Genomic DNA, 24,430 nt, shown 5'->3' with positions numbered 1-24,430 from the left:
ACCAAAGTTCTCGTGCCTTCACACTGTCACATTGGCCGCTACAAACCAGTGAACCACCCCCTTTCCCTGTCTCCTTTGGTGACCTCCATGTTTCTCAGAGTCTAGCAGTTACTTTTGTTGTGTTTTTCATTTGTCTTGTTTCTTTATATTCACATGAGTGAAACCACCCACAAATCCTCTTTCAGTTTCTGACTTAGTTGATTCAACACAGTCGCCTCAAGTTCTGGCCATGTTGTTGCAGAAGGCACGCTTTTCTCTTTTCTGATTCCACTGATTCCACCACAGCTTCTTTCTTCCTTCACCTGTCAGTGGGCGTGTAGGTTGATTCCATGTCTCGACCATCATGAATAATACTGTGAACACAGCACTGCACATGCCTTTGCGGATTAGTGTTTTCTTATTCTTTGGATAAATACCTGGAAGTGGCGTTGCTGGATCGTACCGCATTCCCACTTTTAGTTTGTTAGGGTTCTCTATGCCATTTTCTGTGGAGGCAGACTCCGTTTACATTACCACCAACCGTGAACAAGAGTTCTTTTTTCTCCACACCCTTCCAACATGTTTCCAGTCTTTTTGATATGATTTGTTCTCCTAGATATGAGGTAATAATCTCAATATATTTTGATTTGCGTCTGTCTTATAAGTGATAGTGAGTGTTTTATTCATGTGCCTATAGGCCATCTGAATGTCTGTTGGAGAAGTTTCTATTCAGGTCTTTTGCCAATTTTTTTTTTTAAGATTTATTTATTTATGCATACAAGAACTGGGGTATAGACTAGAGGTGCGGGAGGCGAGAGGATTCACCAGAGACAGAATGGGGAACAGAACAGGCAGATTCACTGAAATACACTGCTGAGGGGAGCAGCGGGCAAGGCAGGAGAGGTCTGTTATGCCATGTGGGTTGCTCCTGGCCTGCGGTGGGGATAGAACTCATGCTGCAGTGGCTGGCGATAACTTGATAGCGCTGTCTTTAACCCCTGTGCCACCAGGGAGGGAGGCCCTTTCGCCCATTTTTTTATTGGGTTGATTTTTTTTATTGTTGTTGTTGAGTTATATAAGTTCTTTACATATCTTCAAAATTACCCCCCTGTTGGATGTCACACAAGGGACTATCTTTGGCAGTTAGAGGGGATGAAGAATTGATAGATGCTACACCATGGAGGAACTTCAAAAACATTATGCTAATAAGTAAAAGAAGGCAATCACAAAACGTTGCATACTGTAGATGATTTTATTGATGTGAAATATTTAGAATGGGCAAATATATAGGGAAAGAAATGAGATTCGCAGTTGCCTAGAGTTGGGAGAGTCTGGGTAGTGACTTATGGGTACAGGGCTTCTTTGGGGAATAAAGAATCTCTAAATCTAGATTGTGGTGATAGTTGCACAACTCTAAAAAAAGTAAAAGCCATTGAGTTGTACATGTTAAATAAGTAAACTTTATGTAATTTTTTTTAATCAATAAGGCTGTTTAAAAAGAAAGAAAGATAAAGTAGTCTGAGTGAGGAGGGCCACTGAGCTTTATTGGGTGACTAGACCTCTACTTTTATGCTTTCCATGATATTTTCTAGGCTGAATCATTCAGTTCTACTTTAATAATGTGATTAAAGAGCTTGGATTAAATTCAAATCTATGGTCAAAATTGATTTTTGACAAGGGTATCAAGGCCGGCCAATAGAAGGCCTCCCTGGTGGTGCAGGGGTTAAGTCTCAGGGCTGTCAAGCCACTGCCAGTCACTGTGACATGAGTTCAATCCCCAGCCCACAAGGCACAGCAGACCTCTCCTGTCTTGCCCGCTGCTCCCTTCAGCAGCGTATTTTAGTAGATTCACCTGTTCTTCTCCCCACGCTGTCCCTGGTGAATCCTCTTACCCCCACACCTCTGACCTACACATACAGACTACAAAACACATATACATACAAAAATTATCTCAGTAGCTCAAACACTGAACTTTAAGAACTATAACTATAAACTTTTAGGAAAAAACTAGGGTCAAATCTTCATGACAGATATATTCAGATGATCATTAAGCACATGAAAAGACTCTCAACATCCTTAGTGAGTAGGAAAATGCAAATTAAAGATACCGTGAGATACTATTTCACACCTTCTCAGGTGGCTTATGATTTTTTTTTTTTTTAAAGGAAGTAAGTACTAGTGAGGATGTGAAGAAATTGCAACTCTTGTACACATTTTGGTGGGAATGTAAAGTGGTGCAGCTATGGAGAATACTTTGGTGGTTCTGCAATAGGTTAAACAGAATTACCTTGTGGACAGCAATTCTGCTCAGCATGCACCTCAAAGTCTTGAAAATGTGGCTCAGATGCTGTATTCCAGTGTTCATTGCAGTATTGTTAATAGTAATCAAAAGGTGGGAACAAATCAAGTATGCATTTATGTATTGATTCATTTTATTTATGCATGAAAGAGCTGGGCTGTAGGTCAGAGGTGCAGGGGGAGTGAGAGGATTTACCAGAGACAGAGTGGGGAGCAGAACAGGTGGATCTACTGAAATACACTGCTGAGGGGAGCAGTGGGTGAGACAGGAAAGGTCTGCTGTGCCATGTGGGTCAGCTCCCTGCCTGGGGATCGAACTTGTGCTACAGTGGCTGCAGACAGCTTCGTAGTGCTGAGATTTAATCCCTTGCGCCACCAGGGAGTTCCCTCAAGTATTTGTTAACAGATGAATGGATACACAATGTGGTATAGCCATACAGTAGAATATTAGTTGGACATAAAAAGGAGTGAAGTTCTGCTATGTAGTGCAACATTATGCTATGTGAAGTAAGCCAGACACAAAAGGACAAATCTCATGATTCTGCTTAGTGTGAAATATCTAAAGATAGAAAGTTGTCTAGTGGTTTACAGGGCTGGGAGGAGAGATGATGGGAAGTTATTGCTTAATGGGCACCGAGTTTCTGTTTGGGGTGTTGGGGAATCTTAGAAATAGTGGAGATAGTTCTGCTACATTGTGAATGACACTGAGACATACGCTTAAAACTGGTTAAATTGCTTAATTTTAAGTTTTATTATGGGTTACTATAATAAATAAAAATTGAGTTAAATGCTATTAGATCCTTTTCAGTAATTGAAAGTAAAGTAAAAGAATAATATGCTGTACCTGTCGGCCGGAACCACCATCTTCCAGTAAGTCGCCAAAATGACTAACACAAAGGGGAAGAGAAGAGGGACCTGCTATATGTTCTCTAGGCCTTTTAGAAAACATGGAGTTGTTCCTTTGGCCACATACATGCGACTCTATGAGAAAGGTGATATTGTAGACATCAAGGGGATGCGCACTGTTCAAAAAGGAATGCCCCACAAATGTTACCATGGCAAAACCGGCAGAGTCTATAATGTTACCCAGCATGCAGTTGGCATTGTTGTAAACAAGCAAGTAAAGGGCAAGATTCTTGCAAAGAGAATTAATGTCCATGTTGAGCACATTAAGCACTCTAAGAGCCGAGATAACTTCCTGAAACGTGTGAAAGAAAATGATCAGAAGAAAAAGTAAGCCAAAGAGAAGGGTACTTGGGTTCAGCTGAAGTGCCAGCCTGCTCCACCTAAAGAAGGGTACTTGGGTTCAGCTGAAGCGCCAGCCTGCTCCACCTAGAGACACTTTGTGAGAACCAATGGGAAGGAGCCTGAGCTGCTAGAACCTATTCCCTATGAATTCATGGCATGATAGGTGTGCAAAAAGAAAGAAAAGAATAATATGCTGTAGATTGTTAGTAGTAAAGTAATCTTATGTGCAAATAGAAATGAAAATTGAACCACACACTTAAAAGACAGACTATTTTTGTAAGTCTCAGTTCTAGCACTTTCACTGGAGGAGGAATGATTAAACAGAAATGGCTGGAGGAGGTTCGTCTTCTCTTCATACCAAAGTGAATAAAAATAGACCTCCTTAATTTATGTCTTCTGTCCTACCGTTTTTGTGCCTGGATCCTACTTGCTTACACAGTGAAGCCTTTAATAAAGCTTCAGTAGCGACAGGGGTGTGGAGAAGCTTGGTGACCTGCCCAGCCTTCTACGATCCCAGATACCTTCTGATTTGGGAATGCCATGTTTAGTCTGCTTTCAACTACTTCATTTGGCTAATTTATAAAGGATTACATTGTAATTTCTTTTTCTCCCTTTTAGTATTTAGTCTCTTTGATCCAGGACAATCTAGGATGGATGTGGGTTTTCTACTTTTTTATTCTCATGGTAAGTGTGTGCTTGTTTTTTCTAATTAGTAGTTTTTCTTGTTAATTTAGTCTAGTCCCAAGCAAATCACTTCTTAAGCCAGCAAAATTGCTGATAGCTTTTAAAGACCCTTTTGTGAAAAGTAACATTTTATTAGTCTAAAAGACATGGGTTTTTTTTTTTTTTTCCCTCCAAGTGGAGAAAGGCTCCTTAGTTTGCCCTTGACCTGAGTCTAATGAGTATTGTCATTTATAATTCCAGAAAAAGTGACGAGAGACTTCTTGAAAGCCTCACCAACCATTAATCTGTGTGCTCTTTCCGGGTGCTCTCCATCTGCTAAATATAATCTGGGGGTTCTGAAGGAAATGAAATGTATGCTCAGTAACATGGGGTTAAAAAGAAGCGACGCTATAATTAACACTGTGGTGTGTAGGTTCTAAATGAGAATCTCTTAAGAAAATATCTGTAGTGCCTTAGACATTCTTAGCTGGAATGTTGTGCTTTCTGGGAAAGAGCCAATACAGAATGAGCCTGTGCTGTTAGAAATTTCTGTGCTAACCAAGCCCACCCTCACCCAAGCCCTCGATGGCCATGGTGACATTCGGAGAGGCCTTCTGGAGACTCTTGACAGCTCCTTCCCTGGGGGAGGCATTCAGAGTCCTGTCCCCAAATCGAGGACAACCTAATTGGAAGCAGCCTCAGTCACCCCAAGTCCAGATGTTATCCTTTAGCCTATCCAAGTTGCCTGGGGACAGTTCAGCTCCCAGAATCCCTGGAGCTGCCACAGAGGATGCATTCTCATGCCTGAAGACTTCTAGCTTCTAAAGAGGGGGCCACCGACTCTGCATCCCACGTCTGGTGTCTGTGCTAAGCAGAGAAAATGCCCCTGATGGCGCTGCTGGTGTGCTCGTGCTAGAAGGAAAACAGAGTCTATTGTAAGAAACATGGCTCTGAGCTCCGGTACCAATTTTCAGCTCTGGAAATGTATGTCCCTTAGTTCTTTTGGAGGCTGTAAAGTAACATTAAGGGTTTTGTAATACTAAGTTTTCACAATCATTTTCTAATTCATTATGATGTTGAAAACCTGATGCCCTAGCAGAACGAAACTGTCCCCACCTCGTTAATGCTTTCTTCTCTTCACAGACGAGTTGCACGATTCTATTTATCTCGCCCTTAATAGTGAGGGAAATATATCACCTTATGCAGAGACGACAGGCTCACATACTGCGTGAGTGACCGGTGCCCACAAGAGAAAAAGAACAATTGGAGATGTCAAGACTTATTTCTTTCAGTGCCCTCTGTTTGGGGGTGACCCTAAGAACTCGAGCGTAACCTCAGATTGCCAGGCCTCTTCCCGCAGCATCGCCCCCTGAGATGCTGGCAGCAGTGAAGGCTGGGCTGTTTTTTACACTACAAGAATTATTCATTGCTGTTGCTTCAGGAATGTGCCAGTGGCCTAGGAATCTGCCGGCATCTTTGTTTGGCCTGTTGAGGTTTATCCCTTTAACCTTAAATGCCTTTGGACTCGGGCCTGCTCTCCAGCCTGGCCACGAGCGTCCCACCCACTTCGCATCAGTGATGTCTCCGGACACAGAAAGGATCGGTGCATTTCACTTCTTCAGGAGTGATTTGCCCGTCCTGGAGATATCAGATCTTGATAAAGTGCTCAAGCTGGATCAAGCCAAAGCCTGCCTTGGACAAAGCATCATGTTTAAAAGGTGTTGTGTAAAATCACACCCGTGCTGACTGGCTCTGTCCATCTGTCTGGTCTGAAGTCATTCAGCTCTGTTCTCTCGTCTTCATTCAAAGCCAACTCTGACTCCTTGGCAGTCCACAGACTGCCTTTCACGGACCACATGGTACACCAGTTGCCTGGGAGCGTTCGGATGCGTAACTCAGCCCACATACTTAACTCCAGGTTTGCTGCCTGGAACTCAAGGATCCACTAGGACAATAATCTGGTTAGCTCTGTTTTGGGGGGCCTAATCTCTGTTACAGTGGGGTTCCTTGAGTTACATCAGAAGACTAGAATTAGAGCAAAGGGCAGGCCTTTCTGTCTGAGGAAGCTCTACATGTGTGGCTTTAGAGCGTCGCAGTGTGTGACCAGGGCCCACGGGGTAACTGTCCTTTAGAAGATTGTAGAATACGTGTCTTTAAGGCTGCAAATTATTGATATTTTAATTAATTCATTATCAATATTTTTAAGGCCATTCTGTCTCTAGATTTTAAAAACATTAGCAACCTAGGGGGGAAATGTGCAATTTTGAGGGCTGCCTAATTTGCATTGGGTTGGGGGCTATTTTTCAACCTCTTTCTACTCAGAAATGTGGTGTGGTCAATGTTATTTAATCGAACAGATATCTGAAGTCAGTGGCTCATGACTGACAAAAAGGGAACATACGAAACACAGGAAGGAAAAATAAACTGACTTTTGTAATAAATGCCTGTCGCCTGGTTATTCAGATGCACGCTCTGCCTGTGACCCTCACTGACGCTCAGGCCTGCCAGGCAGTCCGGGTTCTCCTGCGCGCGTGCTCCAAGGAAACCTCTTTCACTGGGGTGAGGTCGAGCTAAGTTTGGACGAGTCGCCTCCTTGTCCTTTACGGATTGTCTGTAGATTATTTAACCTCTCTCTGACGTTCGTCAGAGTTTCCGCTCCCGCACAGGCTCAGTGGGGTCTTTGTCTCCTGACAGCAACCTTTGTTTTCTCTTCCAGTTTAAATTTAGCTGGAAGGGTGTCCACTGACCTCTCAGCCCTCAAGTGGAAATGAAATTAAGTGCCGAGCACTGAATGAAATGATGTGTTTCCTTCTTGCTTCACTTCTGCCATCTCTGCAGGCCTGAGCTCTGAAGAAGTCTTGGGGGTTAGCTTCACTTTCTTATCACTTTGCTTTCCTTTGAGGGAGAGGTCACAGGGAAGGCTAATGTGGACATGCATTCTCTTCTGGTGTCTAGATTGCTTGCTCCAGCCTGCCTTTTCTGGTCATCAAACTGTTCTTTCTTTCCTTCCACAGTTTCTTCCTCCTATAATTCCTGCTTATCCTGGGCCTTCTTCCTGGAGGACTGGGCTCCCACAGACCACATTCACGCCAGAACACTGGGGGCCTCTGTGCCTCCCGAGCTTCAGGGGGTGGAGGGCACAGCATGTCCTTGTCCACAGACTCCTTCTAAACCTCCAGACACCCCCGGCTTCCCAAATAAATAACCGATAATGCCTTTTCTTAGGCCTGCTAGTTCTCACTCATGTCCTATTTTTCTTTTCACAACCTTTGAGTGGACAGATGGCATCTGCTGCCTTCCTGGCTGGGCTGACATCCTGGGTAACTGCCCAGGAAAGTCCTGGTGTAAGCCCATCATCCACCACGCAGGCCTTCCCTCTAAGTGTCCAGCGTGGACCCCCTATCCTTAGCTTCTGAGAGCCATTGAATAAGGAGATCTTTGTTCCTTATTCCTTGTCTTTCATAATCCTCTTGTACTTGACACTCCTAAATGCTGTCTTCCCTGCGCTTGTGTGTGTGTGTGTGTGTGTGTGTGTGTGTGTGTCTCATGTGCATTGCTTTGAATCTCCTTACTCCTGTCCCTTCTACTGGGTTCTCTATGCTCTAGTTTCCTTTCTTCAACAGGTGTCACCTGCTTTCCTGACAAGCTGTTTGGTCACCTCCCAGTCACTGTCAAATACTTGGGGAGTCAGAGGGCACTGGCACCTGTGTAGTGCTACCTGGTGTGCTAGGTTCCCCAAGTCCAGCTACTCAAGCGCCTTCCCTTTAAACCTCTAGGACCCTGGAAGGCAGGTCCCACACTAGGCCCCAGGCTGCTCAGTTTTAGTGCCTTACCTTGTCCTCTGATTGTTCCCTGGTTAAGTTGCTTTTTTTCAATTAAATCATGAGCAGCAAAGCACTCCCTGTCCAAGGACACGGCAGCCATTTGTGAAGACAGCGAACCAGCTTCCTGTCTGGCCTCTTGTACTTTTATTTATTTTTTTTTCAGGATTTTTTAATTTTATTTTTGTACTCCCCATATAATTGCAACCCCGATTTTGACCCCAATCCCTCCCCTTCCCCCCCCACAAAGAGTGCCTCTGGTTCATAGTTGTTTGTTGATTTTGATTTTTTTCTTTCTTATAATTAGTCTTTTTCCTGGTCCATATTTGGTTTTCTAGATTCCTGCTATGAGTGAGACCATCCGGTATTTTTCTTTTTCTTTCTGGCTTATTTCGCTGAGCATGATCCCTTCCAGCGCCATCCATGTTGCTGCAAATTGCATGTGTTTATCTTTTTTGAATGCTGAGTAATATTCCATGGTGTATATGGACCACATCTTCTTGATCCAGTCATCTGTTTTGGGGCATTTGGGTTGTTTCCAAAGCTTAGCTATTGTAAACAGTGCTGCTATAAACAGGGGTGCAGGTGCTCTTTGGAATGGATGTTTCTGTGTCCTTTGGGTAAATACCTAGGAGTGGAATTGCTGGATCATATGGAAGCTCTATCTTTAGTAGGTTGTGGCCTCTTGTACTTTTAGATTCAGAGTCATCTGCTCTTGTGAAACACCCTGTTTGTTACCACATTTACTTCAGCGTCTATCCAAGCCAGGTTAAACATGAAATACTGATGTTCCTACATGTCAATACAGATGACACAAATGGCTTTAAAGGTGACCTGTGTGTGTGAGATGTACCTATCTTACCTATCTTACGGGTAACTGTTACGTGTAACTGTTATAATGTAACTCTTACAACTACATAAACCGTATCCAGCTGTGTCAGGTACTGAGGGGGCATATTCTGAACCACGCGTCCCTGGGCATTCACCATTGCGGAGGGTCACAGAGTGTGATCACAGACCCAGCTGGTGTGGCCTGTTGGCATCACTACTGTCTGCACAGTCCCCCATATCCTCATCGAGCAGAGCGTGATGAAGCGATGCTGGTACATAAACTCAAGTCTAGTCCGTGAAAAGGAGTTCTGTAGCAGGTACCCCGCGGTACGGTCTCCATCATTGCTGGGGAACCCCTCATCTGGACCTAGTGCTGTCCCAATCCCGCACGCTCTTCCCTCCTGCATCGAGGTGCGGCAGGCAGGGCAGGTGGCGCTGTCCCCTGGACGTGCGCACTGAGGCTCAGGGGAGTTACGAGTTTGCGCAGCCCAGTGAGTGGCAGAACCAGGACTAAGCCAAAACCCAGATCTTTCCACTTCCCTCCCGTGCCTTCTCCATCATGCTGCGTGGTCTCATCTCACCTCATCCCGGGCAGGCTTCCAAGGGACAGGCCTGCACGAGGGCTGGACTCCGAAGGGTGAGCGGGCCTGTCAGGGCTCCAAGGAGCCCCAGCCCCCTGCACTGCCCCTCTCTTTAGTTTTGCCTTTTTTTTTTTTTTCTCACAGGGACATTTATTCACGTCAAGGAGGAGACGGGGCTGGACGAGGGCACAGGGACGTCCCACGCTGCCGGCTCCATCGGCCTGGCGCTGCGGCGGGCCGGTCAGTGGTGGCCTTGGGCACCTTGGGACTCGGACCTTTCAAAGCTTTACTTCTTTTATCAGCACTCCTGATCTTGTAAAGGATGATGCTCATCAGCCCCATTCCTACCCAGATCTCCTGGTAGACCTGGGTGTAGTAGGGCTTCATGGGGGTCCAAACATTTTTAATGAGGCTCTGAAACATCTGGGCGCCGACCCCGACCCACGGCTACGGCCGCCCGACCCGCACGCCAACGACTCGGGAAGGTCTAGTTTTGCCTTTTTAACAACCACCCCTTCCCTCTTTTTTCTGCGCCTTCTGTCTGCGGCTCAGCGTGCTGCCATTTCTCCCTCTCCCTCCCTCCAGGCCCTGGTCGATCATGGAGCACCTCTCCCCGCCCCCCCCCCCCCCAGCCAGGCCCGGCTGCCTCTTTCTCAAGCTCTTTAAACATCTTTTTTTTTTTTTTTGAGATTTATTTATTTATGCATACAAGAACTGGGGTATAGGCCAGAGGTGGGGGGGAGGTAGGGGGGTTAGAGGATTCACCAGAGACAGAGCGGGGAGCAGAACAGGCAGAAGGACTGAAGTACACTGCTGAGGGGAGCAGTGGGGAGACAGGAGAGATCTGCTGTGCCATGTGGGTTGCTCCCTGGCCAGGGATGGAACTTGTGCTGCAGTGGCTGTGGATTGCTTCATAGGTTGCGTCTTAACCTGTTGTACCACTAGGGAGGCTCTTTACCCTTCTTTCTAATGAGTGTTTAATTTTTTTTCCTCCCATGTTTTTAATTTATCTCATTATTTTTTGTTTAACTCTGTAGGTCTTGCTTCTAAAATGCCATTCGTCAGCTTTTCGCTGCCTGCTCCTGCCCTCTGATTAAAGAAAACTTTTTTTCTTTTTGCCTTTTAAGAAATTAGATTAAGAAGTAGCAAGATCATTTGAAACTATTTTAAATTTCTTTATCACAAGGCAGTTGTCATAACATCATCATTGGTGAAATGCTGACTAAAGAGCCAGCCACCCTGTTGGCTGGGAATGTGGTGGGTTGTAATGGCATCATTGTATTTAGGTAAAACCTTTCATCTGAGCACTTCAAAGGCCTTCACCTTGTTTAATAGTTATTATCATGCCCTAGGGAGTGACAGTGTGGTCCCAGAGTCCTGCCTTTTGTGTGTGTGCACGTGTTGTTCAGGCAAAGGGTCTAAAAGCTTCAGGGGGTCACTGGCTCTGGCTTGGGCAACCACCACCACAAATGCAAACAAAAGGGCTTTGGGTGCAGAAAAGGGGAAGAATACAATTTATTCTCACCAACAGAGTAGGGGGAGAAGGTTCTGCTGAGAAATGGTGGAGCTGCTATGACAGGAGCCAGCAGGGTGGGGCAAGTCTGGAGCTGCAGCCTGGGCCCTCCAGGCAAAGTCTTACCAATTCCAGCCACCACTGGGGCAGTGGGGTGTGTCAGAGGCCTGTCACTGCTGAGGTGTGGAGGGGGCACCAGGGCCTGCTGCCCAGCCGACCAGGGTACAATTACCCTCCCTGGCAGGTCCAAGCAAAACAAAAAAGAAACCCAGGTACTGCCCTCCCTTTTAATGCCTCTTAAAATGGCCATTCAACCCCACCCCCTTCCTGCTCAGCTCCACCCCCTTCCCAGCATTCCCACGCTCAGGGCATCAGGGGTGGAGCAGGCCAGTGCACTTCATCACCTACCCCCTCCTGGGTGGGTGGGTCAAGAGTTAAGGGGCTGGAGTTCAGCCCTTGGTCTACCTGTCTGCTCCAATGCATGCCTTTGCTTATTTAACTTTTTGCTTTTATTTTTAATTGAGGGGACACTGGTCCACAACATTGCCTAAGTTTCAGATGTGCAGTCTTATACCTGCGGTGCATATACACTACTTCACGATCACCACCAAAATTCTAGTTTCCACCTACTTCTGTAAGGTTGATGCACTTTATTCCATTTACCCATCTTCCAGCCCCCTCCCCGCTGTAGCCACCATTATGTTATGGGTGTCTAAGGGTTTGTTTGCGCCTTTATCTTCCACATAGAAGTGAAATCCTATGGTATTTTATTTAGTAGTGTTTTGATTGGTTGCCTAGGCTCACCAGAGAAAGATTTGGGAGCCTCACAGGATTGCAGTTGATTTCTATTAAAAAATAATACCTAATGCTTAACATAGCAACTTGCCTTTGTTTCCTGGAACTTAGATGTCAATGGGATTATAAAATAAGAGTGTCCTCTCCAGAGGCAGGAGGGTGGGGCCGGGAGGTGGAGAAGCAGTGTCTGCAATAGAGACATCCCCAAGATCCTGGCCCAAACTCCCCCTAGTCATGGTGAAATGGGGGTCCTCATTTGGATCCCACTTGGGTTCACCTAAAAGATGATTCTGTGAAAGAGCACTTGGAAGGGATATAAGTGTTGCAGATTTGTCATTTAACAGAATTTTCGAGAAGCAAAGTTTATGCCACGATTGAAGGCGAGGTCCCTAATTAAGACAAGGCTTGGCGCCACCCCACTGCACACTCCCAAGCCTGATCTCTGTAATCAATTAGGGTGTTGAAACAGCCTTAGGGTAAAGGGATGGGAGAGTGAAGAGAAGAAACTGAGAGACGGGACCTGGGAGAAGAGCCCAGAGGGCTGACCCCATGCTGCTGCTCCCAGAGCCCCCCCCACACCCACTGCACATCCATCTGCTGCGGAGATGCCGCACAGCCCATGCCACTTGTTAGCAGCTCATTAATTAGGAGATTTTTTTATATTAACATTTATATGTTCTTCCCTTTACCCACCCTTCTCAAAAAACACTAATTCTTTCACATTTAAGCCCTTTCTGTACCTCAGGCGCTCCTACCTCTGACTCAGCAGGGGGAGACAGAGTCCAGAGACCCTGCCTGCTGTCCCAGAAAACGTCCTTGGGTTCTTTATTTTATGATCACTATGTACCTTGTTTGCACCCCTCCACCCCCATCCCCACCGGCTACTTCTCTCTCTCTTAAGTTCTCAGTCCCTCCTGCTCCCCGACCCCTGTCACCTCTGGGGACAGCCCAGCCTGCGCATGTGAAAATTAATATTTTCTGGAGTTTCTCCACTTGGTCTCTCAGAGGAATTGATGCCTTCACTTCACTCCTCATCCCACTCTCTTCAATTAGCGTCTCTCCACCCTGGTTAGTCTTTAAGCTCCCAGGGGTCTGCATAGAGACCCTCAGCCCTCTCTGTGCTGTGCACAGTGAACCCACATCTGTGAATCCCTTATTCTCCCCCGGCCCCCTCAACTGTTCCTTCCCTCAGCTGGAATTCAGCTTTGAATCATGGAGACTAGACTTTAAGAGAGTATATTCTAGCTCCTTCCAGGTATAGCTTCTCTTGATGTGTTCGAAGACAATGTGTCTTTCTGTTTCAACCGTGGAGACATCTAATCTTCAAACTCTTCCCGCAGCTATTGCTTTCCCAAGTCTGCCACCCCTCCTTCCTTACTTCTGAAGATATTGACCACCTTCTCCTTTGAACTCATCTCTTCATTTTAAGTTCCCCTTTTCTTCCTAATCGTCAATCCCCAGAAAATTCTCTAGACAGAAGTATATCATTTTAGGGCCTCCCTGGTGGCGCAAGGGGTTAAGCACCACACTATGAAGCAATCCACAGCCTCTGCAGCACCGTTCGATCCCAGGTTGGCCAGGGAGCAACCCACATGGTGCAACAGACCTCTCCGGTCTCACCCGCTGCTCCCCTCAGCAGTGGATTTCAGTCCGTCTGCCTGTTCTGTTCCCCACTCTGTCTCTGGTGAATCCTCTCACCCCCCCGCATCTCTGGCCTGTGCCCCAGCTCTCGTGTGCATAAATAAATAAATCTTAACAAAAAAAGAAGTATATCATTTTATGTCTTCCAGAAGCTCTTGTCGACATACTTCATTTTCAGCAGGGTCTGACCCATGCACTTTCCCATCATCTAACAGACCTGGTAAGTGAGAGATAGAACTTCGCAGGGATTTCTTTTTTATTTTTTCTCTTGTATTCTAGTACTTCCTTTAGAAAGTTCATTTTTCCATAGTTTTCTAAACCCTATAGATCGCTATCAAATAATTATCTCTAGTCCCAGCCTGTTGCTCATTTTCCAATCTTAAATTGACTGAAGATGCTCTGTACCCCGCTGGCAGCTCAATTCAGTACAGCAGGTCCTCAAAAAAGTCAGTTTGTTCAATAATGTTGATGAAAGGAAAAAAAAAAGGATAGCCAGCTGGGGCCCTGTGTGGAATTCGCTGCGGGTTTCTCTGGGTGCTCTGGTTGCCTCCCACATGCCAAAGATTTGCACGTGAGCTTCCTCAGTGTGTCTCAGTTATAGTGGTTGGAGGTGGGGAGAGCCCCGTGAATGAAGGACATCCTGTCCAGGGTGGGGTCCCACCTGAACCCCGAGCTGCTGGCACAGTATCTGGTCATCCTCAACCCTCAACTGTTGGAAGATGAACGGATTGGATACAAATTAGGGTTGATTGGATACAGTGAATGGATACAAATTTAGGTAATTTTTTTTGTGTTTTTGTGCCCAGAAATAGGCAGTAGGAGCTTAACTCTTTTTTTTTTTTTTAAAGATTAGAATTTTCTTTCTTTTTTTTTTTTTAAAGATTTATTTATTTATTTATTTATACAAGCACTGGGTACAGTCAGAAGCGCGGGAGGGTGAGAGAATTCGCCAGAGCCAGAGCTGGGAGCAGAACAGGCAGAAGGACCGAAGTACAGCTTCACAACCCAGCGCTCAACCGCTGCGCCACCGGGGGAGGCCTGTAGGAACATAACTCTTGTTTCCACCAGGGAGCCTATGGAAAAACTGATCTTTCATGTTGTTTCATTTAAAGTCACGGTTTCCAAAAGCTGACAACATTCAGTGAGGACTTACTAATTTTTTTTAAAAGATTTATTTATTTATGCATACAAGAACTGGGGTGCAGGCCAGAGGTGTGGGGTGGGGGGACGTGAGAGGATTCACCAGAGACAGAGTGGGGAACAGAACAGGCAGACTGACTGAAATACACTGCTGAGGGGAGCAGCGGGGAGACAGGAGAGGTCTGCTGTGCCATGTGGGTATCTCCCTGGCTGGGGATCGAACTTGTGCTGCAGTGGCTGCCGATAGATAGCGTCATAGTGCTGAGACTTAACCCCTTGTGCCACCAGGGAGGCCCAAGGACTGACTACTTAGGTCATTTTCTCATCCTGGTTCCTACAGACCCACTGCCCGTACAACCCTCCTGCTGGTCTTTGTTAGTGAAATGCATCCGAGTTGCCATAGACATCAAGGCATATTTTGGTTCCTCCTCATGAACAACTCTGTCTCTTCCTGGCCCCTGAGTCCTAGACGGTGCTATCTTCTCACACTCTGGTTTCTTCTTCACTGTGGCAACACTGCCTCCAGCTTCCAGCCTGAAGGATGGATGCCGACACATGTCTCCCTCTCTCCTCGTCAGCCTCTAGGTGTTGGGATTCATTCTCGCTTTTCCACTTCATCCTTCATTTTGACCTCTACGCCACCTTCCTCCACCTGAACTACTTGCATCAGCCCTATTTTTGGTGAGCCCCCTTCCTCTCTTGGCTTCCTCCAGTCTACCCTGGGCTACCTCTTAGGATGTTCTTGTTAAGTGGTATTTTTGTGGTGGTGTTCTTTGCTCTCATAGCAAAAGTGACTCTTGTTTATTAGCGTAATTTTGAGAACCTGCATGAATCCACCTCTCTAGGTAGAAAATCTAAGAGACCAGAGATAGTTGTGATAATGAACACCTCTCTCCCCTGGTCTTGTTTTTCATTTTTTAGTTTTTTTAAAAAGATTTATTTATCTATGCATACAAGAGCTGGGGTATAGGTTAGAGGTGTGGGGCGGGGTGGGGGGGCAGTGTGAGAGGATTCGCCAGAGACAGAGTGGGGAGCAGAACAGGCAGATCTACTGAAATACACTGTGAGGGGAGCAGCGGGGAGACAGGAGAGGTCTGCTGCACCATGTGGGTAGCTCCCTGGCTGGGGATCGAACTCTTGCTGCAGTGGCTGCGGACAGCTTCACAGTGCTGAGACTTAACCCCTTGCACCACCAGGGAGGCCCCTGGTCTTGTTTTTTAAATGACAGTTTTATTGAGATTTACTTCTACCCCCTCAGCCACCCACTGGAAGTGCACCATGATTAGGGACATTCACTGAGTAGTTCCCTCCTCAATATTATCTTTTTTGTAGAACATCTTCGTCACTCCCCAAATCAGCTCTGTTCCCTCAGCCGTCTCTCTCCAGTCTCCTCTCTGCCCAGATCCTGACAACTACTGATTTACGTTCTGTCTCTCTGGATTTGCCTGTTCCAGACATTTCACATAAATGGAGTCACAGAACACTGGTCCTTGGTGCCTGGCTTTTATTTTACATGTTTTCAGGTCTGTTCTAACTGGGTGCTCTTAGATTTTATATTTGTTGACTTGGCATCCATTCATCAGGGGGCCAATTTTATTAGCCAAATTTTCTTATTTTCTGAATTCTGGGTGCTCTGGCATTTATGGCTCACGAGGAAGGGACGGCGCCTCCGAGGCTAGCCAGTTCTTAGAGCTGGGCCGGGCCTCATCCTGTACACACTTGCCATATGACGTTGAACCAGCCCAGCATCCCCGCCCCAGCCGACCGTCTCCTTGGTCAAACGTGCACACACTGGACCCAGGTCTCCCCACCTGGGCCAGGTCCCAAATGACCAGGGACAGTCCTTCTGCCCCAGAACCTGCCAGAACTGTTCACAGTCCTTCCTAGCGCGTTCACCGGTCCTGACTTGCCTTTCCTGCAGAAAACGTAAGAAACTCCAACCCACTGTTCCTTCTGCCTCCTGATGTCAGCTGGAGTTTGCGCAGGTGGTGCCCCGTGGCCCCCGTGGCCTGCTCGCCTCCCAGCAGCTGGATTAAAAATCTTCCTTCAGTGGCATCTCTCCGTCACCTTCATAAATTATATGTTTTGTTTTTTAAAGATTTATTTATTTATTTATTTATTTATTTATTTATTTATTTATTTATTTATACAAGCACTGGGTACAGTCAGAAGCACGGGAGGGTGAGAGAATTCACCAGAGCCAGAGCAGGGAGCAGAGCAGGCAGAAGGACCGAAGTACACTGCTGAGGGGAGCAGCGGGCGGCAGGAGAGGTCTGCGCACCATGTGGGACCCTCCTCCAGTGGCCTGGGAGCAGCCGGGGATCGAACCAGCGCTGCGGGCAGCTTCGCAACCCAGCGCTCAACCACTGCGCCACTGGGGAGGCCCAATCCTTCATTCCTTTTTATGACAGAATTGTATGCAGAGACCACACTCAGTCTAAGCTTCCGCAGTGTGTGGACATCTGGGCTAGTCCCACTTTTTGGCTGTTATAGGTAAAGCTGTGATGAGCTTTGTGTGTGAGTTTTTGTGTGGCTGTGTGTACTCTGTTCTCGGGGATGTGTCCCTAGGTGTGGCATGGCTGGGTCCTGGGCTGACTATAGTTAACATTTGGAAGAATTGCTAAGCTCTTTCCAAGGTAGCTGTGCCATGTTAAAATCCCACTGGATTGGAGTGGTGGTGGGTGGGCCGTGCTCAGGCATCACCTGAGCAGAAGGCACTGAAGGCCTCAGTGGGCTGGAAGAAGAGCATAGCGTCAAGGGAGAGTCAAAGGTGGAATTAGCAAGGCCTGTTGCCGCCGAGCGGGAGAGGTGAAGGAGGTGGATTTGGAGAGAATGACTCTTGGGTCTCTGATGTGGGCACCTGAGATTCAGTTTTCTCATCTGTAAACTGGGAAAACACTTCACAGGTCACGGGAGATGCGAATCCCTGAGCACAGCGTTGGGTGGGGTCTTGGTAAATATCCGTTCCTTCTGCTTCCTCCATTTTGTTTCTTCCATTTTCTAAGCGTGGGTGTTCATTGGGTCAGTGTGACCTTCAGGATGTTGTCAGCTGGGTCCCGCTTCCCTGGCAGCTCTGCATTCCTGGCTCCCAGGTCTCCCCTCTCAGACCCTTGCTGAGTGTGTTCAGCTGTGTTCTAGGCATCTCTGTGGCCTCAGCCTTCACAAGGGAGACCCAGCCCCCAAATCTCCTCCTCCCGTCCGTCAGCCTATTTGTGGCACATCATTTTCTCAGTTACTCCAACTTAAAATCGTGTTCTTTGGCTGAAAAAACACCTCTTTCTCTGGTGGTTTCTAGTTCTCCAGAGACATTTTGGGGTCTTTCTCGCCCTCTTATTTCCTCATGTCCGGGTGAGGTCAGGCTCCTGTGTCACCACAGCCTGGGGCTCACCTCTTTCTTTTCCCCTCTGTCGTTCCTGCCTCCGCTTGGCCCTTCGTTACTCCCACCTGACCAGTTCTGCACCTCCACCTTCTCAAGCTGCCTGACGGGCTTCTGGAGCCTCTGATTTCATCGCAACCCCCACTTCCCAGAGGCTTCTCTCCACCCACCTCCCCAAACCCACGCCGGTCAGCTGGCAGTTGAAGCACCGCAAGTCCAAACCCAGAGCGCCTGTCCAGGCTCATCTCCCACATCCTCGTGGGAAAAGTGGGGCTATTCTTTGCACCGTTGGTGTCCCCTGTGTGTCTTGCCTTGTGGAAATTGTACTTGTTCTCCAAGGCGCCCTTCGTCGATCCTGTCTGGCTTTCATCAAGCCAGATACTCCTCTTTGCTCATATCCCGCAGGACTCTGCACTTGTTTAAAGTGATTTGTGTACAACTTATCTCTCCTACTAGATTTACTCTCCCTGGGGATGCCTCCTTCATCTCTGCAACCCCCCAGCATGAGCCTCCCTCACGGTCAATAAATATTTGTCAATGGAATGTGAGGCATTGCTTGTCTTCCTGAAGCACAGGACAAGCTTTGCTTTTCCAAATGCCCATCCCCAAGAGTCGGGGACACAGCAGTGACACGGTGGACAGCTGGGTTTATCACGGCTCCTTTTGCAATTTCACAGAGTTGCATGAGGCAATTACAGGGACACACGTTTATTTATTTATTTTTTAAAGATTTATTTTTATTTATGCATACAAGAGCTGGGGTGTAGTGCAGGGGGTGAGAGGATTCACCAGAGACAGAGTGGGGAGCAGAATAGGTGAATCTACTGAAATACACTGCTGAGGGGAGCAGCAGGTGAGACAGGAGAGGTCTGCTGCACCATGTGGGTAGATCCCTGGCTGGGGATCGAACTCATGCCACAGTGGCTGGTGATAGCTTGATAGCACTGTGTCTTTAACCCCTGTGCCACCGGGGAGGCCTCTACCCTCTTTTTTAGATTCTTGGTGGCTGAGTCCAGCAGCCTTTGGTGGGTCTGACACCGTCCCTGGTAGCTAATCTCTCAGTGGAAGGATGTCCTCGGCAGTGGACTGTGTGGGAGCGGGGCTGACTGAGAAGTTGGCCCAGACGTGCGCAGCTGTGCGTGTGCAGCTGTGCAGGTACCTGCCAGGTTATCCCGGTAGAATCTATAACTTAAACTTACATACTGCTGGGGTGCCTGCGTCCAGATGATTCATTTGGGAAATTTCACAAGGTCTGCCCTGCCCTGCCCTCCCCTGCCCTGCCCTGGAATGGCTTCTTCGGGCCACCTCAGCTGGTTTTGGAAGGAGGTTGCTCTCAGTTCCAGCTTCCTGTCAGAGACTCCCAGGAACGGAGAAGGGGAGCAGGGAGAATGGAGTTAGATAGTCTCTGTCTTGGGCTAAAACCCCCCCAAACATTCACTTCCTGCAGCGCCTGCCTCCTGGCAGCCAGGTGAGGAAGGCAAGGGCGTGTGGAGGGTGCCGGGCGCCCCCGGGGCACGTGTCCTTGGCAGACTCAGAGTAGCAGTCGCAGCTCTCCCTGACTCACCCGCACAGGCCTGCCCACCCGTGATGGGCGCTGAGGACAGGGTGAGTCAGGCTTGTCGGGGCCTCTTCCCCTAACTTAAGTTCCACATCCTCCTCAGGGCGGCCCTTCCCCAGGTGTGGCACCCAGGGGAGGCCCTGCCCTCAGGAGAGGATGCCTGCTCCACTCTGGCCCTTCCCAAAAACTTCCTGTCCCAGCTGCACTGAGCCCTCGAAGAACCCTGATACTGGGGAAATAGCACAAGTTTTAGGGACTGACTAAAAGCTAAAATTGGGGCCTTCTTAGCCCGACGGAGGTGAGCAGTGCTTTACAGCATCCCTCATCGTCCCTCTTGAATGTAACGGGATTCTGTTCCTTCTCTTTGTCCCACTCTTTCTTTTTTCTTTTTTTTTTTTTAAAGATTTATTTATTTATGCATGCATGCAAGAGCTGGGGTACAGGCCAGAGTTGTGGGGGATAAGAGAATTCACCAGAGACAGAGCGGGGAACAGAACAGGCAGACCAACCGAAGACAATGCTGAGGGGAGCAGCGGCGAGTCAGGAGAGGTCTGCTGCGCCATGTGGGTAGCTCCCTGGCTGGGGATCAAACTCGTGCTGCAGTGGCTGCGGACAGCTTCATAGGTTGTGTCTTAACCCCTTGCACCACCAGGGAGGCCCCACTTTCTTTTTTATTCCTTTCTCTCTCCCTTGGGTAGCAAGAAGGATCTTACAGTGACATCACAGCCGTTGGAGTTTTGCTCTTGGGCTAATCTTCCAACCAGGTGTGTCTACCTGTCTTGGTGGGTGGCTCCCCTGTGGCTACCCCTTCCTGGAGAGGCTGGCCTCCGCCCCCAGTCGCAGGCCCCTAGAGGGGAGCCACTTCCAGAGCCACCACATTTGCCCCCTTTGGCCTCTAGTCAAATCACTCGCTTAGGAATCACCCTAATGCCACATTTATCCTAACAGTGGTTCCTTCCTCGCTGACAGTGGTGCTGGGCCTCGGTGCCATCTCCTTTAGCCTAGCTCCCGTCTCTGACCTGCGTGACTCCGTCTGTCCCACTTTCCCTTGGTATTAAGTCATTTACCTGTCTCGTCACATTCATAGCGCTGATTTTCTTTCTCTTTTAAATCATATTAATTTCTATTGGGAAAACATGGATTTACAAAATGGTCTATGATTTAGGAGTATAGGATGACCCCCCTTCAGATGTATGTTACCAACCCTGCTCACCACCAAGGCACCCAGAGTCCTCTATTGGACTCCTCCCTGCTTTGTTCTCCACCCTGCCCCTACCCTCTGGTAGCTTCTTCTACAAACTTCTAGGGTTTGTTTTGGCTTAGTTGTCTCTGTTCCTTTGTTTTGTTTCTCTCTATTCCACATATGAATGAAATCAGCCTGTATTTATCACTCTCCTTCTGACTTATGTCACTCTTATGTCACTAAGCATCATCCCTTCCAGTTTCATCCAGGTTTTTGCAAATGGCAGGATGTCATCTTTTTTATAGCCGAGTAGTATTCCATTAACAACACTGACTTTCTTCGATCTACTCAAATTAAACTGAAGTGTCTCTTCCTCCCTCCTGGTGGGAGGGCCTTGCCTTCAACACTTTGTGTGGCTCACTGGCCAGAATTTCTCCAGGACCCTTTGTAGAAACCCACCGGCTTGGTGACAGCACACGATCTGGGGGAGAGTGAGAATGTACCGCTGAGAGGCCCCCTTCCTGGGGCTGTGCAGCATACACATTCTGAGAGAAAGCAGCTTTGGTGACAGAACATCCACAGGCATTTATTTCCAGAAAGAGCCAGATAAGAGGAAGCAGTGAGGACTGGAGAGCTAGGACTTGCGTGAGCACAGAAAACCAGAGGAGTTGGGTGTGAATAATACATCTCCTTCGAGCGGGGCCAGCGTGTGTAATAAATATGACCCATTCTTTGGATCACAGAGAATACCCAGCCCCCGCAGACCACCCACTGACTTCAAATATGCTGCATGGTGTTTGCAAGCACAAGGGGTGGTTATCCAAAATTCATTGCGGTGGGGTCACTTCAGTCTCTTAAGTGTGAAATATTTTGAAATGTTCTCATTTTTATCATCAGAGCAATCCCTTGGGTAGGACAGAGATTTAGACCCGTCGTACCATGGGGACCACAAGGCACAGTTGATGAATGAATGAATGAATGAATGAAGCTGTCTTCCAGCATTTAATCCAGAGGACACAGACCTGGTTAGCACAGTTGAGATTAGACCCCTGATCTGGGTTTCATTTCTCACACTACGTTTTTTCTTTTTCTCAAAAATTGAGTTGTATATTTCATAGATCCAATCTTCAAGTCCTGAGAATAGACCAGTTCAATGAAACAGCTGTGGCCAATTTCTGGGGGCAGCCCTGTGGGTGGGTCCCCAAAGTTAAGTACATGTGCAAGTAGTAAGAGGCATTTCACACCCCTCTCCCCCACACCGCCATTAGTATCTGTTTCCCCTGCACACATGTCCCCTCGCCAGCCTGGCCTCCCTTCCTTCCATCCCACGGCCACTGACCAGAGCCAACTTCCTCTCCACTCACCTGGCTGATCTCTTTTTAATCCACTTTGTCACTGTCTCAGAAAAACTTTGAGAGCTTCATTCTTTAGCTAAAAATCAAGTACACAACCCCTGACTTGGCAATTGTGGCCTTTGTCCTTGTGTCCTCTTACCTTCCTGGCTGTGTCCCTAACTTGGATTCTTCTCCCACCAAACTGGAGTCCATATAACATATACCCTCAGGCCTGTACCCTGGAGAATCTCCTACCCCTGGGCCTCCACGGTGGCGCAGCGGGTTGAGTGCCGTGCTGTGAAGCTGTCCACAGCCTCTGCAGTGCGCGTTTGATCCCGGCCGGCCAGGGAGATTCCCACATGGCACAGCAGACCTCTCCTGTCTCGCCCGCTGCTCCCCTCAGCAGTGTGTTTTGCCCGTCTGCCTGTTCTGCTCTGCCTCTGGTGAATCCTCTCACCCTCTCGCGCCTCTGGCCTGTGCCTCAGCTCTTGCATAAAAATAAATAAATCTTTAAAAAAAAAAAAAGAATCTTCTCCCCATATCAGGTCTTCTCAGCTCTCCTGTCCTCTTTCCCTTCTGTGTTTGTTCTCAGTCCATATAACTATTGTTAAAGGCTGTTCCTCTCCCCATCGAGGTTGTGATGGTCTCATGGCAGAGAACCTGTCCTTTTAGTTTTGATTTTCCAAGACTGATCAGTACATATTTGGTACCTGAAATCTTAGTAATACCGAGTTTTTGAATTGAATATTTGAGGTTTAGGGCAAATGTAATTTGTATAGTTTGACTCAGTCAACCAAGTATTAGGCTGCATTCTGGACAGTTACAAGAAAAGAGAAAAAAAGGCCTAAAAGAGAGCAAATTAATTATAGATGACAGACAATGAAGGAAGTGCTAACCACTTCCTCATTTAAAATAGTTCTTCATTAGAGTTTTCTTTTTTATCACTCTAGGCTGCAGTCTGATGAAAGTCATCTAAAATGTGATTTATGGGAAACTGAGGTATAATATAATAAAACAGTTAATAATAAATAAAATTAAAATGTACTTTCTGTATCTACTTGTGGAAGAATAAATTGGAGCTACTACTCACACCATATTAAAACAAAATAAAGCCCTCAATACTGGATCACCACTTAAATGGAAGACTAAGCTATAACTAAACTGAAACTATAAAACTCTAAGAAAACAGTAAATCTTTCTGAACTTGTGTCAGGCAATGGTTTTCTAATACACACCCAAAGACAAGCAATAAAAGTAAAAAGTAAATTGAACTTCATCAAACTGAAAACTCCTGACAGGATACTGTCAAGAAAGTGAAAAAGCTCACAGAATGGGAGAAAATATTTACACATCATGTATCTGATAAGCTCCTTATATCCAAAATAGACAAAGAGCTCTTTCAACTCAACAGTGAAAAGACAACCCAATAAAAAATAGGCAAAGAATCAAAGAAGTTATATCAAATGATCAGTAATCACATGAAATAGCTCAATAATTTTGGGGGATGTCAATGCAGACCAGAGTCAGATACTACTTCCTACCCACTGTGATGACAGTGTTGGTCATCGTCATTATAACAACTAAAAAATGACAATGGTTGTGCCTCCCTGGTGGTGCAAGAGCTTAGGTCTCAGCACTATGAAGCTACTGGCAGTCACCGCAGCTCAAGTTCAATCCCTGGTCAGGGAGCTAACCCACAAGGCGCAGCAGAACTCTCCTGTTTTGACCGCTGCTCCCCTCAGCAGTGTATTTCAGTCAGTCCACCTGTTCTGCTCCCCACTCTGTCTCTGGTGAATCCTCTCTCCCCCCACCCACACCTTTGGCCTACACCCCAGCTCTTGTATGCATAAATCAATAAATCTTTTTAAAAAGTCAGTAATTAAAAAATGACCATAACAATTGTTGGAGAATTCATGGAGGAATTGGAACCCTCATACATTGCTGGTAGGATTATAAATGGTATAGCCATTTTAGGAAATAGTTTGACTGTTCCTCAAAACTTAAAATGTTGAGTTATCATGTGATCCAGCAATCCCACGCTTAGGTATATATATATATGAGAATATGTATATATATGAGAAATGAGAAATGAAAACTTGTATACAGTATTCATTGCAACATTATTGTAATAGCCCTACACTGAAAGCAGCCCAAATTCCCGTCAACTAATGAGAAATAGCATGTGGTGTGGCCATGCCATGGAATATTATTCAGCCACAAAATGGGATGAAGTACAATCGTGCTGCTTAACAGTGTTTCAGTCAACAAGCTGCATGTATACTGGTGGTCCCACAAGGCTCTACCATCAGCCTAGGTGTGTCATAGCTACACCTTCCAGGCCTATGAAATCACACTCTGTGATGTACTCACTGCAGAATCCCCTAATGACACATTTTCCATCATTCTTCGGCATGCAACTGTATTGAATGAGGTTAGACCGTAGATGCATCCTGCAAACATTATGCCAAG

At 46.9% G+C, this 24,430-nt stretch overlaps 2 protein-coding genes across 2 annotated transcripts in view; both read left to right on the top strand.

Moving 5' to 3' along the window:
• The window catches only part of SLC37A3 (solute carrier family 37 member 3), a 39,934-nt gene extending 33,307 nt beyond the window's left edge, over positions 1-6,627 (top strand). The window contains exons 14-15 of the mRNA XM_037514407.2: positions 4,144-4,209; positions 5,332-6,627. Of these exons, the coding sequence (XP_037370304.1) occupies positions 4,144-4,209; positions 5,332-5,424 (159 nt within the window). The 3' untranslated portion in view covers positions 5,425-6,627. The remainder of the gene's footprint in view (positions 1-4,143; positions 4,210-5,331) is intronic.
• On the top strand, positions 886-4,131 carry LOC119247740 (60S ribosomal protein L21-like). Its single transcript, XM_054692726.1, has one exon. The coding sequence runs from the start codon at positions 3,161-3,163 to the stop codon at positions 3,512-3,514; it is 354 nt and encodes a 117-aa protein (XP_054548701.1). The 5' UTR covers positions 886-3,160; the 3' UTR covers positions 3,515-4,131.
• Positions 6,628-24,430: the final 17,803 nt, after the last annotated feature.

This window comes from Talpa occidentalis, unplaced genomic scaffold (assembly GCF_014898055.3).
Source record: "Talpa occidentalis isolate TD23 unplaced genomic scaffold, MPIMG_talOcc4v2.1, whole genome shotgun sequence".
Taxonomy (NCBI): Eukaryota; Metazoa; Chordata; class Mammalia; order Eulipotyphla; family Talpidae; genus Talpa; species Talpa occidentalis.
This window is presented reverse-complemented; position numbering and strand designations above follow the sequence as displayed.